Raw genomic sequence first — 13,663 nt, 5'->3', positions numbered from 1 at the left:
TTTGTAGCTGCGTGCAGGCTTTTCTCTAGTTGCGGCGAGCGGGGGCTACTCTTCATTGCGGTGCACAGCCTTCTCGTTGGGTGGCTTCTCTTGCTGCAGAGCACGGGCTCTAGGCACACAGGCTTCAGTAGTTGTGGCACTCGGGCTCAGTAGTTGTGGCTCGCGGGCTTAGTTGCTCCGCAGCATGTGGGATCTTCCCCGAGCAGGTCTCAAATCCGTGTCTCCTGGATTGGCAGGAAGATACTTAACCACTGCGCCACCAGGGAAGACCGTTCTCTCTCTTTTTTTTTTTCAATGAGTAAGAATAATATTAGTGGCTATACTACCAACAATAATTTGAACGTTTACTGTGGGCCAAGCATTGTTCTAAGTGCTTTATGTTTACTTTCTCACAGAATCCTCACAACAACAGTAATATTGTCACTCTCCCCCTTCACAGGTAAGAAAATTGAGGCACGGAGAGGTCAAGCAAGTAGCTCAATGTACAGCTAAGACTCAAGGGTGGCATTTTGGGTGGGATGAATTGGGAGATTGGGATTGACATATATACACTACTGATACTATGCATAAACTAGATAACTAATGAGAACCTACTGTATAGCACAGGGAACCCTACTCAGTGCTCTGTGGTGACCTAAATGGGAAGGAAATCCAGAAAAGAGGGGATATATGTGTATGTATAGCTGATTCACTTTGCTGTACAGTAGAAACTAACACAACATTGTGAAGCAACTATACGCCAATAAAAATTAATTTAAAAAGAAAGTGCAAGAAAGCAAGATTCCAGAGTCGCTCTCTTCAAGTACTACGGTGCCTCTGATTATATATTTGTAGTACTGTGTTTGTAAATTAAGAACTTGATCCCACCTTTGCCCTGGCTGGTCCCTCTGCTGAAAAAGCTTCTTCTCCTACGTAGCTACTTAAGTCCCTGATCTCTTCAAGTCCTTGCTTAATTGTGGCCTTCACAGTGAGTCCTACCCCCTAAACACAGGGTTCAAACTTGCAACCTGCCCATCTATTGTACTCTGCTTTATTTTTTCCATAGTATTTCTCTAGCATATTAAACCATTTTCAGATTACCATATCAATTCTCTTTGTCCCTCCTCACCTTCCCCCCAGCCCACTATGGGAGCTCCATTAGGTCATGAGTTTTTATCTGTCTTGCTAATCGATGTATCACAGTCTGAAAAAGTACTAGCACAAACTAGGTGAGCAACAAACACTTGTGGAGTAAGTGAACTTTTAAAAACATAGCATGATTCCAATTTTACTTTCGTATTTTAAAGCATAAACATGTATATGCATGTGTATGGGGGAGGGAGAAGAAAAATAGTCAAAATGTTAATGCTGATATCAAGTGATATCTTTCCTTCTTTATGTTTTCCTGTGGTTTTATTCCCCAAACTCAATTGGAAAATGTATTATTTTATCATAAGAAAATTCTAAACCTCGGGTGACATGCATTGCCACGCACAGCAAATTGTCTTTACTGCAAGTTGCATGAAGCCGTTTTCCTCTGTGAAACGCAATCAACAATTCAAGAGGTATTGACGATCTTTAAATAAATTATTGCTTTTAAGCAATCGCCCGGTATTTTGTGGTGGTTAAATATCTCTAAAAGGAATAAAAATCCTTGCCTTGCCTGTCGACCGCGGCATCCCTGGGGAACACACCCACCTAGCAACCCGGAGCCGAGCCTGGCACTACGCCTTTAATTCCCGTGTTGGGAGGGGGGGTGGAGAATTTCCGCTCCCCCACTCCCACCGCGTCCCTGGTGGCAGCTGTCACCGGTAAGGCGAGCACCGCGCACGGGGGATGGCGCCCAGCGCCCATTGGACAGAATATAAAGGCTGAAACCTACCCCCGAAGACTGGGAGCCCGGCGGGGCGGCGGCGGGGGGCGCGCGCCGCGGCCCCCAGCTCCTTTATCCAGGAGACTCCTGGGCCCCGCGGCGCGGGCATGACCGAGGTCCAGCTTCAGGGACACGCCCGTTACGCCTCGTTGAAAACGATCAGGTGAGCCTGGCCGAGGCGGACGTGACTCCTGGAACCCCGGCTCCAGTGCGTCCCAGCTGGCGCCGCGACGTCCACCTGCCCAGCAACCGGGAACAGCTGGTCGGTGGGAGGGGGAGGCCCCGGCTCCCCTGCGGGACCGGACTGACCATGGCGCTGGCCGCGGCCGCGGCCGCTGCGGCCGCCGGGGTGAGCCAGGCGGCAGTGCTGGGCTTTCTGCAGGAGAATGGCGGAAAGGTGCGCAACTCTGAGCTGCTGAGCCGCTTCAAGCCGCTGCTGGATGCCGGCGACCCACGCGGCCGCGCCGCCCGCAGGGACCGTTTCAAGCAGTTTGTCAACGACGTGGCCGTGGTGAAGGAGCTCGACGGCGTCAAATTTGTGGTGCTGAGGAAGAAGCCGCGGCCCCGGGAGGGACCAGAGTCCCTTCCCTCCTGCTTCCCGAGCACCCCGGTGGCATCAGCCCCGCCGTCGAAGATCACCTCCGTCTCACAGGGGGAAACCGCTGCTTCGGGGGCTCCATCCTTGGCCTCGGCGCAGAGGGCGGTGGAACCACCTGAGGACCCGGCTCCGCCATCAGAGCCACAGGACACCCCCGGGGCTCCGGCCTCTGAGCCCACTCAGCTGACTAAGGGGCTGCTGTTAGTCCCAGCCCGGCAGTCAGGGATGCCCTCGGACCCCCAGATTACAGCCTTTGAGCTGGCCCAGCCCTCCGAGGGACTCTCTGCAGACGTGGCCCCACGGTCCATGGCACCGTCGGAGGCAGCTTTGCCCCATGCAGAACCGCCAGACCCGGAACCTGCGCCTGGGCTGACAAAAGGGCCGCCACCACCCCCTCCGCGCGCGCTGCCTCAAAAGCCCTGCATGCTACCAGTGCGCTGCGTCCCGGGCCCCGCGGCGCTCCGGATCCGGGCGGAGGAGCAGGGCCTGCGTCGGCAGCTGTCGGAGGAGCCCAGCCCACGTAGCTCCCCGCTGCTGCGGCGGCGGCTCTCAGTTGAGGAGTCCGTCCTGGGCCTCAGCCTGGGCCCCGGCCGCTCCCCGCACCTGAGGCGCCTGTCGCGCGCCGGCCCTCGCCTGCTGAGCCCGGACACCGAGGAGGTGCCCGCCGCACCGCCGCCGTCCGCCGTACCCCTGGAGCCGGCCGAACACGAGTGGCTAGTGCGGGCTGCCGGCGGCCGTTGGACCCACCAGCTGCACGGGCTGCTGCTACGCGACCTCGGCCTGGCGGCCAAACGCGACTTCATGTCAGGTTTCACGGCCCTGCATTGGGCCGCCAAGAGTGGCGACCTCGAGATGGTGCAGCAGCTGGTGGAGATCGCGCGGCGTGGAGGCGCGCGGGTCGACGTGAACGCGCGCTCACACGGCGGCTACACGCCGCTGCACCTGGCGGCTCTGCATGGCCACGAGGATGCAGCGGTGCTGCTGGTGGTCCGCCTGGGTGCGCAGGTGCACGTGCGTGACCACAGCGGGCGGCGCGCTTACCAGTACCTGCCGTCCGGCGCCTCGTACGCGCTTCGCCGCCTACTTGGCGACCCCATCCTGCGAAGCTCTACCGAGCCCGATGCGACCGGTGGTGGTAGTGGCAGTTTTGCGGCCCGGCGCCCGGTTCAGGTGGCCGCCACAATCCTCGGTTCCACCACCAGCGCGTTTCTGGGCGTCCTGGCCGACGACCTGATGCTCCAGGATCTGGCTCGAGGCATGAGGAAGTCAGGCTCCTTAAGCAAATTCTTGGGTGCCTCGCCCATGGCTCCTCGTAAAAAGACAAAAACCCGCAGTAGTCTGCAGGTCTTTTCAGAAATCTCCCGTCGACCCACTCCGGGGCCCTTGGCTGGTCTAGTGCCCAGCCTACCCCCAGCAACCTGACGGTTCCTGAGGCTACCGCTGAGTTGCTCTAATCGGGCCTGCCTCTCACCGTCTAAGCCTGCCCAAGACGGCGGTCCAAAGCCTTCGGCTCCATCTTGTTTCCAACTTTGTCCACTGCAGCCTGTTTCACCCAAGTGGGCCTACGCCTCCAGCTTCTGTCTGAAGCTTGATCTTTCTCCAGAGATGGGATCCAAGATCTCAGTGAGAGCCTCCTATGAAGAACTACAGAAGTCAGGATTGAACTCTGGAGGAAACCTGAAATTTAGGATCAAAGGTTAAGGGGCAGCAGCTGGTCTGGCCCCTGAATGATTTAACCCGATGCCTCTGCATCTATATACTCCCAAGCCAGAATTAGAGCTTTGTGTGATGATGGACTGTCAGCTTTAAGATATGTAGTGCTTTTGTAATTTGATGCTTTTATCCTGTTTTTAAATTGAAATGAGGTAAAACAACTTTCATAAAAAAACCTTTTCAAAGTATATTTTTCCAAAATGCTCAGACATTTTCAATCTTTTGCTAAATATTTTGGAATTCTATTTAAAAAAAAAAGATGATCAAGATCTAAAGGAAATTAGTCCCAACCAACAAAACCCTTGAATGGTTATCTACCTCATTTTAGGCAATCAAGATTCCAGAGAGTCTTGAATACAGAATGTGACCATTGTGAATGTAATTAGTTTCAGTTGTACTGAGAATGCTAAATATTAGAAAACAAGTACATCTTGGGAGTAAAAGTGATTTAACAATGAGAGAAAAGAAGAGACACTTTGGCAAATACTTTTAATTTGTGGTTGTCTTTATGCTGAAATATAAACGTGTGTCTTTGGCACTGGTGGCTGGCTACTTTGATATGGCATGAATAGTTAATTTTTTAAAGTGTGATTTATTTGTGAATTGCACCATTGTGCCATGTTTCTGAATCTGTGGCTTTCAAATCCGGCTGAGCCTTTCAGTGCAGAAAGTGAACATTCAAAGAAAAAAAAGTCATAGCATAACACTAGAAAAATCACTGGTTAAACAGTAACAGATACAATTAAGGAGGAACTATTTTATATGAAAGTTCTTTACAAGCAAAAGGTACGTGATATCCATTTAAAAAAGCCATCTGAAAGCAAACAACTTATTCCAAAATAGCAGATGCAGAATCTCTTTGCTCAGTGACCTTAGAGAGGGGTGGCTTGATTCATCTGTCTCTTTGCTCCTATTTGTAATTGAGAAGGTTTTAAGTATTGCCAAGATTTCTCAGGTTCAACACAGTGTAATTAAAATGGCTCTTTTCCCATTTTAAAGATGTGGAATCTATTTGCTCAACCAAACTTTTTATATCATATTGTAATAATGCTCTGCTTTTGCAAATTGGGCTTGCATGTCATTAGTTATGCCAAATAGTTTTTGGGGCACAGGGTACTGGAGTTCCCCTCCCATATGTGTATCAGTGAGGCCTCTGAAATTATTTAAGGCAGTCTTTCATGGACTGTTTTGATTTAAGCAATGAAATAAAGTCTCCCATTTTGTTCCTGCTTGTGTGATGATGCACTTCCCTTAAACATTCTACAGCACTTGCTACTGTATTTTGCTTTTCTTTTCACTTCTTTTCTCCTCATCCTTCTGCCTCTTTCAAGCATTCTACTATTGAAAGAATTTGGATTTCTCTGCAAAAAAAAAGGAGTCAACCAAACATGGATATGGTAGCCAAAAACTGTAGGTAAATGTAGGCCCGGATCTGACCTCTCCCACCTTCCTTGCTTGGAACTCTAGCTAAGCTGCATAAATTATTTCAAAATGAAAATTAAAGTCTTCTGCCTCTGCAAAAAAAAAAAAAAAAAAAAAAGACAGGAGGCAATAATTAAAGCAATCTCAGTAGCTGAAGGTCTAGGACAGGATAAAATATTAGAGATTTTTCATGGTAAAAGAGAGGCTTGACTGAGACGGGTAACAAAGGTCACACACACAGGTATGACCAGCTTTGAGAAAGACAAAATGTAAACCAGCAAAGTAGTAATAACAATAACTAATGTTTACGGCACACTTAAATCAGAGGAGGGTTCTTGAACCGCCAGAAGAATCTTTGTGTTTCAGAAGGGTGTGCTGCAAGCCTGCCCAGTGAAGTAAAAACATTTGGCAAGAGTTTAGGATCAATAAGCCTAAAATTCAGGTGTTAGAAACCACTGCTTTTTCCTTGCAGGCTAAAACTTTCTGAAACTGTAAGTCAATAGGAAATTATAGTTGATATGCATATGGAAAGTTCTCAAGAACAATATCTGACTAACAGGAGGTACACCTGGGGAAGGATATTTCCAACAACTGACAAAAAAATAGTTGTTCATTGGTTAAGGTAATTTACCTGGTTAAAATTATCACAGGGAAGAGAATCACTCCTCTTAATGGGGGAAGAGTTAATCACTGATGTAGATGTGCATGAGTCATGTCCAATTTTTATTGTTTGGCTGCACCGGGTATTTGTTGCTGCTCGCGGGCTTTCTCTAGTTGCAGGGAGCGGGGGCTATTTTTTCACTGCGGTGCACGGGCTTCTCATTGCAGTGCTTCTCTTGTTGAGGAGCACGGGCTCCAGGCATGCAGACTTCCGTAGTTGTGGCGCACGGGCTCTAGGCATGCAGGCTTCCGTAGTTGTGGCGCACGGGCTTAGCCGCTCCGGGGCATGTGGGATCTCCCCCAACCAGGGCTCGAACCCGTGTCCCCTACATTGGCCGGCAGATTCTTAACCACTGCCCAGCCACGGAAGCCCCCACAGCAAGCTTTTTAATACAATTGTACATTTCCTCTAAGGAGGATGGAAGCTGTTCTTTTTTTAAAAAAAATAAAAATTTACTTTGGCTGCACTGGGTCTTAGTTGCAGCACGTGGGATCTTTAGTGGTGGCATGCGGAGTCTCAGTTGCAGCCTGCATGTGGGATCTAGCTCCCCGACCAGGGATCGAACCTGGGCCCCCTGCATTCGGAGCATGGAGTCTTACCCACTGGACCACCAGGGAAGTCCCTGGAGGCTGTTCTTGAGCATGTGTTACTTACCTAATGGAGACCAGGGTATGGGTGACACACATATGACCTGTGTTTACTAAGTGCCAGGCACAGCTGTAAACACTTTGCAGGTATTAACTACCACCTTACAAGGTATGCGCTGTTAGTGTCTTGATTTTTAAAGTGAGGAAACTGAAGCTTAGAGAAACTGTAAGTAACTTGTACAGGCCTCACAGCTAGTAACTCTCACAGTCAGGATGGCACCTGTTGCTCTTTTCCATTACAGTGTCCTGTTGCAGAAAAGCAAGGTGGTCTCATCTCAGCTCTTTATTCATTTAGTGACCTTAGGCAAGTCACCCAAGTCTCCAAGCTCCATCTCCCTCCCTGTGGAACTGGCAGTACATATCCTACAGGATGTGGGCAGGAAGGAACACAGGGAATGAGTAGGTAAAGTCGTCTGTGAACTGCAACACCATCCTGAAATATTACCAGGAGTGCTGAGTTGGTCCCAAAGGGATATCTGGCTGCATTTCAAAACCAAATATCTCTGATTCGTGACGTTGTTCTACATGATCACCATTCTTTTGCCATGTTAGTATTTGTATATACAAACAACAACATTGACTCTACTAGGAAAAATGTTTCCCTACAAAAGGGAAATATCGCTTTATTTAAAATATCACAATGCCTTTCTTAATACACATTCCTCTAGCATCCCCGCCCCCACAACTTCCAGTCTTAAACAAGCAGTCATTCAGCTTTCTGGACTGAAAGCACCCCTCCACACACAGTTTTAAAGCTGGGCCTACTCAGGACCCATATTTCCTCCCTTTTCTTTGCCTTTTCCTGGAAGAAATTATTTGACCTTTTAAAATGATTTAATAAATAGACTCTGTCGCTCTCCAGATAGCTTTATGCCTTGAACCTCTGTGGCTGGCGTCACCTTTCCAGAACTGCCACACCTCTGGACTTGAACCTGTGGAGCAGAGGTGGCCTCAGATATTACTGTGGGAAGGAGGAAATAAGGAAGAGACAGTAAGAGAGGGAGGGGAGAGAGAGAGAGAGAGAGAGAGATGTCTGGACCTCTCCTCAAGAAGGGGAGGAAAAAGTCCTCCTAGTGAGAAGTCAGTGCTGACTTAAGTTTCAAAGACAACGGGTAAACACCCATCATGACTGTCTGTCTAAACTGTAGCTAGGCTGTGACAGTAACGCTACGGGGTCGTTGGGAGGATTGCTTTACAGCATTTCACCTCTTGTCTCTGCGGTCCTCAACCACATTTGACCTAAATGTCCTCATAAGCTTCTGAATTACACGTGACTGACCAGCAAGGTAATTTGTTCCCGTGAGGATTCCTGAGGTTCACGCCAGCCGCTCGCCGAGGTACTTGGTGTGAGGAGCAGGCTGCTCCAGCCAGACTGCGCGTCGGTTTGGGCACCACGGAACCTTGCTTTCCTACTCTGTTTCCAATTTACAGTCAGAAGGTAAAAAGTGCACTAATTACATCCGTATTAGGAACGGCTGGGGGGCGGGATGAGGCGAGTAGGAGAGGAGGGAGGCCCCGGGGCTGCCAGTTGCCAGGCAACAACCGCGCTCTGCTCAATCGGGGCGGGGCGCTGCAGGCCTCAGGGCTGGGGGCGGGACCAGCAGGCGGCGACGGGCGCAGGCGGCTTGGGGAGGTGCCGACAGAAACCCCAACAGAGGCCCAAGAAACCCTCTTTTCCACCGTGGGGAACCACGTAAGGCTCTTTTTGATCCTGATCCTCGAGGTCAACACCCCCAGCCTCCCCCTCCCCACTCCTCATTAGCCAACGACTTTGGAACGAAGGCCTAGTGGCAAAAGAAAGGGAGCCAACCTTCCCATAACTGGCGGGCCAGGATTTCTTTCCGACAGACACAAAGGCTTAGCCCCAGCCTTCAGGTCCAACAGGGACACTGCTAAGGACAAGGCAACGTCCCTGTGGCTAGCCCAGAGGGCCTGGTAGCTGGGGAGGCTGCGGGTGGTAAAGCGTGGCTAGAAGCTTTCATCATACGGAAAACAGTGCCCTCTGCTGGCAGTGTCCAGGAGGGTGGAATTCACCGGACTTCTGGTACTGGCCCCCACCCCACCCCTAGTCTTAGTGCCAATATAGAACACCTATGCTGAGCTCATTCTTGCCCTCTGAAGGAATAACGGGGTGTGGAAGGGAGATAAACTGGGGCAAGAAGGAGACGGAGGCAAAATGGAAGGACAGGCGCAGGAGTTGTGGCCCTACTTTTGTGGGCTCGCTCCATCTGGTAGAGACAAGCACAGAAGCCTCGTATTTCCCCATGGCAAAAACCAGCAAAGAATCAAAGTGCAGTTTAACCAGACAATGGCAGACGCTACTTCTCATGCCCATCCTGGGCTGGGAGTGTTTTGTCTGAAATACACAATTTCCACTGGCCTAATGGACGACGTTAAGTGTGTTTCTAAGTATATCACAATGGTAGAATGCAATGGGGACTGTACAGGGCAAAAGCCAGAAATAAGTAGATTCCATCCAGAACGCGTCTCGAAGCGAGCTGCCCTGCTAGGCAGCGGATCTTAGAGCGGAGGCCCCGCCCACGGCGTTCAAAGGAGAAAAGCAAAGCATAATGTTAGAATCAGCAGGAGCCCCATATGTTTTTTATAAAAAGGCACAATGTGAGCATTGTTCTGTGCTCAATAGCGCGACTGTTATAACTAATGCTTTTGGTATGAATACGACCATTTAACGTTCCCAACCCGTTGCACTTAGTGACAATATGCATCAGAAAACAAGCCCAGAAGCAGAGATTTCTCACTTTGAGGTCTGTTGGCTTTAGATACACATACACATGCCTATTAATGTGCCCAGCTTCCAAAAATACACTGAACATTTACATGAACAATGTTCTTGTCCCTGGCCTTAGCAGCTACAAATACTAAGGCAGATTTTCAATGTATATTTGAGAACTGAATATTGATTCTATGTACACAAGACTGACACACGGAGGGGAGTGTGTGTCCTGTTTCATACCACTCTAGCCCTTAACTCCCAACCTTAGCCCAACCCCAAAGTGCCATCTCCAGAACACAAGAAAAGCTGCCTCTGCAACTCCTCAGCGCCACCCCCACCATAATAGGTCTCCAGGTCCCCCATGACTCACCTTCAGCTCCCATCCCCCCAACTGCCCTCCTTAAGCCTGGGTGACCTAGTGGGGACTCCAAAGGAAAGGTGGATAAATTCAGTTTATCCAATTATCCAACATAATTGGAAGAGGAAGAAGGTTCTTTCTGGGTCCTGGAATGAATGTCCCCAAATGTCCAAGTGTACTTGACATTCATCAGGGTTTTTAGGCAGCAAAGCATCTGAATCCATTTTCCATTTGGGGAAGTTCCCTATCCCTTGTCTTGAAGGGAGGCAGTCCCCCACTTCCACTATACTACTCATGTCGGGGGCTTGGGTAAAAACCAGCAAAAGAGACCTGGCCTCAGCCAATCAGGCCTAGGCTTTCGTGGTAATAATGCAATCACCAGAATATTTAGGGACTACTGGTGACGGCATCTGCTTGGCCCATCCAGTTTTCAAGCCTGTTTCTTCAGTCTTTCTAGGGATCCCCAGGGCTGAGTGATGTCCTCCAACAAATCTCTCCTCTGCTCTAGTCTGGCAGGTGTCTGTAGTTTGCAAACAAGATCCCTCCTCCAAGCCAGGCTCCAGGTGATACTGCACACTTCTCACATCAATTTTTTATTGAGAGGGAAATAAATGGCCATTTTGCATCTTAAGTTGAAATGCTCCTCTGACTTGTCTCCTCTCCCTCCAACCAACCCTGACCGAAAAGGGGGAATACTGCAAACCTTAAAATTCATAAGTTAATTACCAAATAATCCGCAAGACTTGGGTAAGGCCACATGAGAACACTTGGAAAAAGTACCCCAGGAAGGCCGGGCCTGGGTCTTCCCCACCCCAAGGGAAAAGCACCGAATAAACCAGCGTCATCCCAATCACGTGGGTGAGAGGCAGGGGCAATGCTCCTCACCCCCAGCCCCCTGTAGCTAGATGAGGGGAGGGGGGAAGGGCGGTTTATCCGGAGGACGGGTGCCTGGGGGCCAGGCCGGCCTGGGAGTCGCAGGACGACGGCCAAGGTCGGTCCTGACTGTGTCCAGTTGGTCCTGAAGGAGGCGGACCCGCTCGTCCAGGCTGCGCTGCTGGGCCAGAACAGCGGCCTTGCCGACCAACAGGGCGCGATAGGTGCGCAGCTCGTCGGCGGGAAGTGCGCGCGCCAGCACCTCGCGCAGGGCCCGCTCGCGGCGTGCCACATGCTGCTTCAACTCCTTGGCGTCTTCCTGCTGCCGCTGCAGGAGCCCCAGTCGCTGCAGCAGAGAGGCCTGGAGCCGCGGGGCGAGGGCGCCGTGAGCGGGGCGAGGGTGCCGCCGCTCCCGGGAGGCTTCCAGCCGGAGCCCGCAGGCCCCTCACCGCCCCGCCCTCCCCCAGCCCAAACCGGTTACCTGCTCGTCAGGGTCGCCGTCTGCGCCCGCCCGGGCCAGGGCGCGGTGCACGCGGTCCAGGCGACTGCCCAGCAGCAGCAGGAGGCCAAGCACGCGCTCTAGGTCGGCCATGAACCGGCTGAACCGCTCGAGCTCGTGGGGTGCACAGGCCTGGCCGACCGCGGCCTCCAGGGCAGCCCCGCGCCTGGCCCAAGCCTGGGCCGCTCCCTGCAGCTGCTCCTGCTCGGCCTGAAGCTCCCTTAGCGTCTTTTGAAGGAGGTCCGCCAGCTCCACCTGCAGGGAGGGCGTGGGTACCTCAGTCTGGAGGCAGGGCCCTGACTTAGCCCAGCCTCTAATAGCCCCGTCACACTCACTTTCTTGGCTTGGATGCTGTTATTTGGCTCGGGGAGACCCGGGCCGCATGGCTCGTCAGGCACAGCGTGGGTGGTAAGGTTTTCAGGCCTTGTCTCCTCCTGAGAAGCTGGCAGGCGCTGGGTGGAGTTAAGTAGGTAAGAGCTGGGGACAAAACCAGAGTTCCTTGGGTCGTCCTGCCCCAGGCTGCATGGGCTTAGAATCCCCTGAGTCCCTGGTACCCTCACTCACCTTGACGCAGAAGTACCAGCTGCTTCCTCTCCAGCCTCTCCACAGGCTGGCCTCATTGCAGCCCAGACCTCGGCTAAAGGAATCAGCCCATCCAGCAGGCCCAGGGATGGCTCTGGGCTGGGATAGGAGGTGAGAGTGTCACTCAGAGAGGGATCCAATCTGGCCAGCTCCTGAACCAGCTCCTCGAGGCGTGGACTGGGCCATGTTGACCTGGAACCAGTCTGGCCAGTGCCCCAAGCCAGGGCAGTGTGGTCAGAAGGCCCCGGGGTATCATTGCCTGGAGGTCTCAGGGCATCACATGGGAGAGGTTTGAGAGGGTCAGTCTCTGCAGCTGTGGGGGTATCAGTGGTCAGCAGTCCAGTGGGGTCAAAGGTTGCAATGTCACCATTTGCAGTCCCAGGGGGACTACAGCATGTAGGCCTGGAGACACTCACAGAACCGTTTACCCCCTGCCAACAGTCATCCGCCCCTGCAGTCTCTGGGTGCTCATGGAGGGGCTGCTCTGAGGGGATTATAGCCTGGTCAGCCCTCTGACCCAAGCCAGCTCCATACTGCCGGTCAGAGGCATGGACACTAGAAGTGGAAGAGACACTAAATCAGTAAAAGCTCTGGCCAAAGATAAATGGTGGCCTCCAAGGGCCATCCACCTCCCCCCCCTCACCCCTCTGGCTCCCAGCCACCAGCCAGGAGAGGGTTCCCTGCCCCTCCAGCATTTTGTAGATGTGTGTAGGAAAGGGGTATCTCACTCTGCTTGAAAGCCTGAGGAAATTCACCTGTTTGGGAGCCCCAGGGGAGCATGGGAGTCTGCAGGTGATCTCATTCTGACCAGCGGGGCTTCTTCCAGGAAAACTTCATCATCAGGAAGGGATGGGAGCCGGGCAGACACAATGCAGTTCTCTGAGGCCCTATGCTCCCAGTCAGAGGGACTGCTCTGGGGGCCCTCTGCAGAACAAACCACTGCAACTTCCTTCTGAGTCAGGAACCTGGAAGCAGGGACCCCACACTGACCACAGGGACCAGGAAGGAAGATTCTGGTTCTGCGCCAGACAGACAGTAGGGTGTTGGGGGTGGGATTAGGGGATGTGGTTTGCAAAAGACAGAAGGCTCAAACTGAGGGTGAGTGGGAGGCCCTCTTCTTTCTTGAGCAAGAGATATGAAAGCTGCCTCCCCCCAGCTTTCAGTCCCCAGAGTGGTCCATGTCTCTCACCTGGAAAGTTTGGTCTGAAACAATGGTCTGGGGGTTTCTGCTCCTTGGGGAACAGCCTGGAAAGGCAAGCAGTTGGATGAAATGTTGCTCAAGTTTTCAATCTTCTGGATGCCCCCAAGCCAAGCTTGCAGCCCCTATCTTCCATACCTGGGCAATGGGCATGACCCCTCCTGGACTTCCCCAGGGGGACAAGACTTCCCCCGAAGCGCTCTGACTCCGACCAACAGGCCTATAGGCATTGCTGAGCCTCAAGGACCGGGGTTTCGGGTCCTCTATGCTTCGGGGCTGGGTCGCAGGCAGCCATCTGATCTGGTGACCTTCGAACTCTGCCAGCGTCCGCTGATGCCATTCCTGGGGCTCCGGCCTGGCGAGGCCAGAGCTGGAGCAGGCCTCCCCCGAGCATTCCCCCGCCAACCCACCGCCCCGACCCACGCGATCCAGCTTTCCCGGCTCTGAGAAGCCCCACTGCCGCTGCTGGTTGGCGAGGCGTCCCCTGCCGGCGGTTACCGGCGCGGGAGCCCCGGGGCGCGCCGGC

General features: G+C 52.5%; 2 protein-coding genes across 2 annotated transcripts; one reads left to right on the top strand and one right to left on the bottom strand.

Annotated features, from left to right (window-relative positions):
* Positions 1-2,162: 2,162 nt before the first annotated feature.
* Positions 2,163-5,389, top strand: SOWAHA (sosondowah ankyrin repeat domain family member A). The gene has a single exon (XM_024747626.1). It carries the CDS (start codon positions 2,163-2,165, stop codon positions 3,870-3,872), a length of 1,710 nt encoding a protein of 569 aa, XP_024603394.1. The 3' UTR covers positions 3,873-5,389.
* Positions 5,390-9,496: 4,107 nt separating this feature from the next.
* Positions 9,497-13,662, bottom strand: SHROOM1 (shroom family member 1; the record flags this gene model as incomplete). The annotated part of the gene is made up of 7 exons (XM_024747628.1): positions 9,497-11,219; positions 11,340-11,612; positions 11,693-11,834; positions 11,922-12,494; positions 12,695-12,904; positions 13,129-13,184; positions 13,276-13,662. Coding segments are annotated over 7 exons (1,974 nt in total), but the record flags the coding sequence as incomplete, so codon positions are not given.
* Between the last annotated feature and the right edge of the window lies 1 nt (position 13,663).

The sequence above is a fragment of the Neophocaena asiaeorientalis genome, unplaced genomic scaffold (genome assembly GCF_003031525.2).
Source record: "Neophocaena asiaeorientalis asiaeorientalis breed wild unplaced genomic scaffold, Neophocaena_asiaeorientalis_V1.1 scaffold599, whole genome shotgun sequence".
Classification (NCBI taxonomy): Eukaryota; Metazoa; Chordata; class Mammalia; order Artiodactyla; family Phocoenidae; genus Neophocaena; species Neophocaena asiaeorientalis.
Note: the sequence above shows the minus strand (reverse complement) of the source record. Positions and strands in the feature narration are given on the sequence as shown.

Excerpts from the sequence above, each read along its gene's own strand:
- SOWAHA (XM_024747626.1), top strand. The coding sequence starts at position 2,163 with ATGGCGCTGGCCGCGGCCGCGGCCGCTGCGGCCGCCGGGGTGAGCCAG.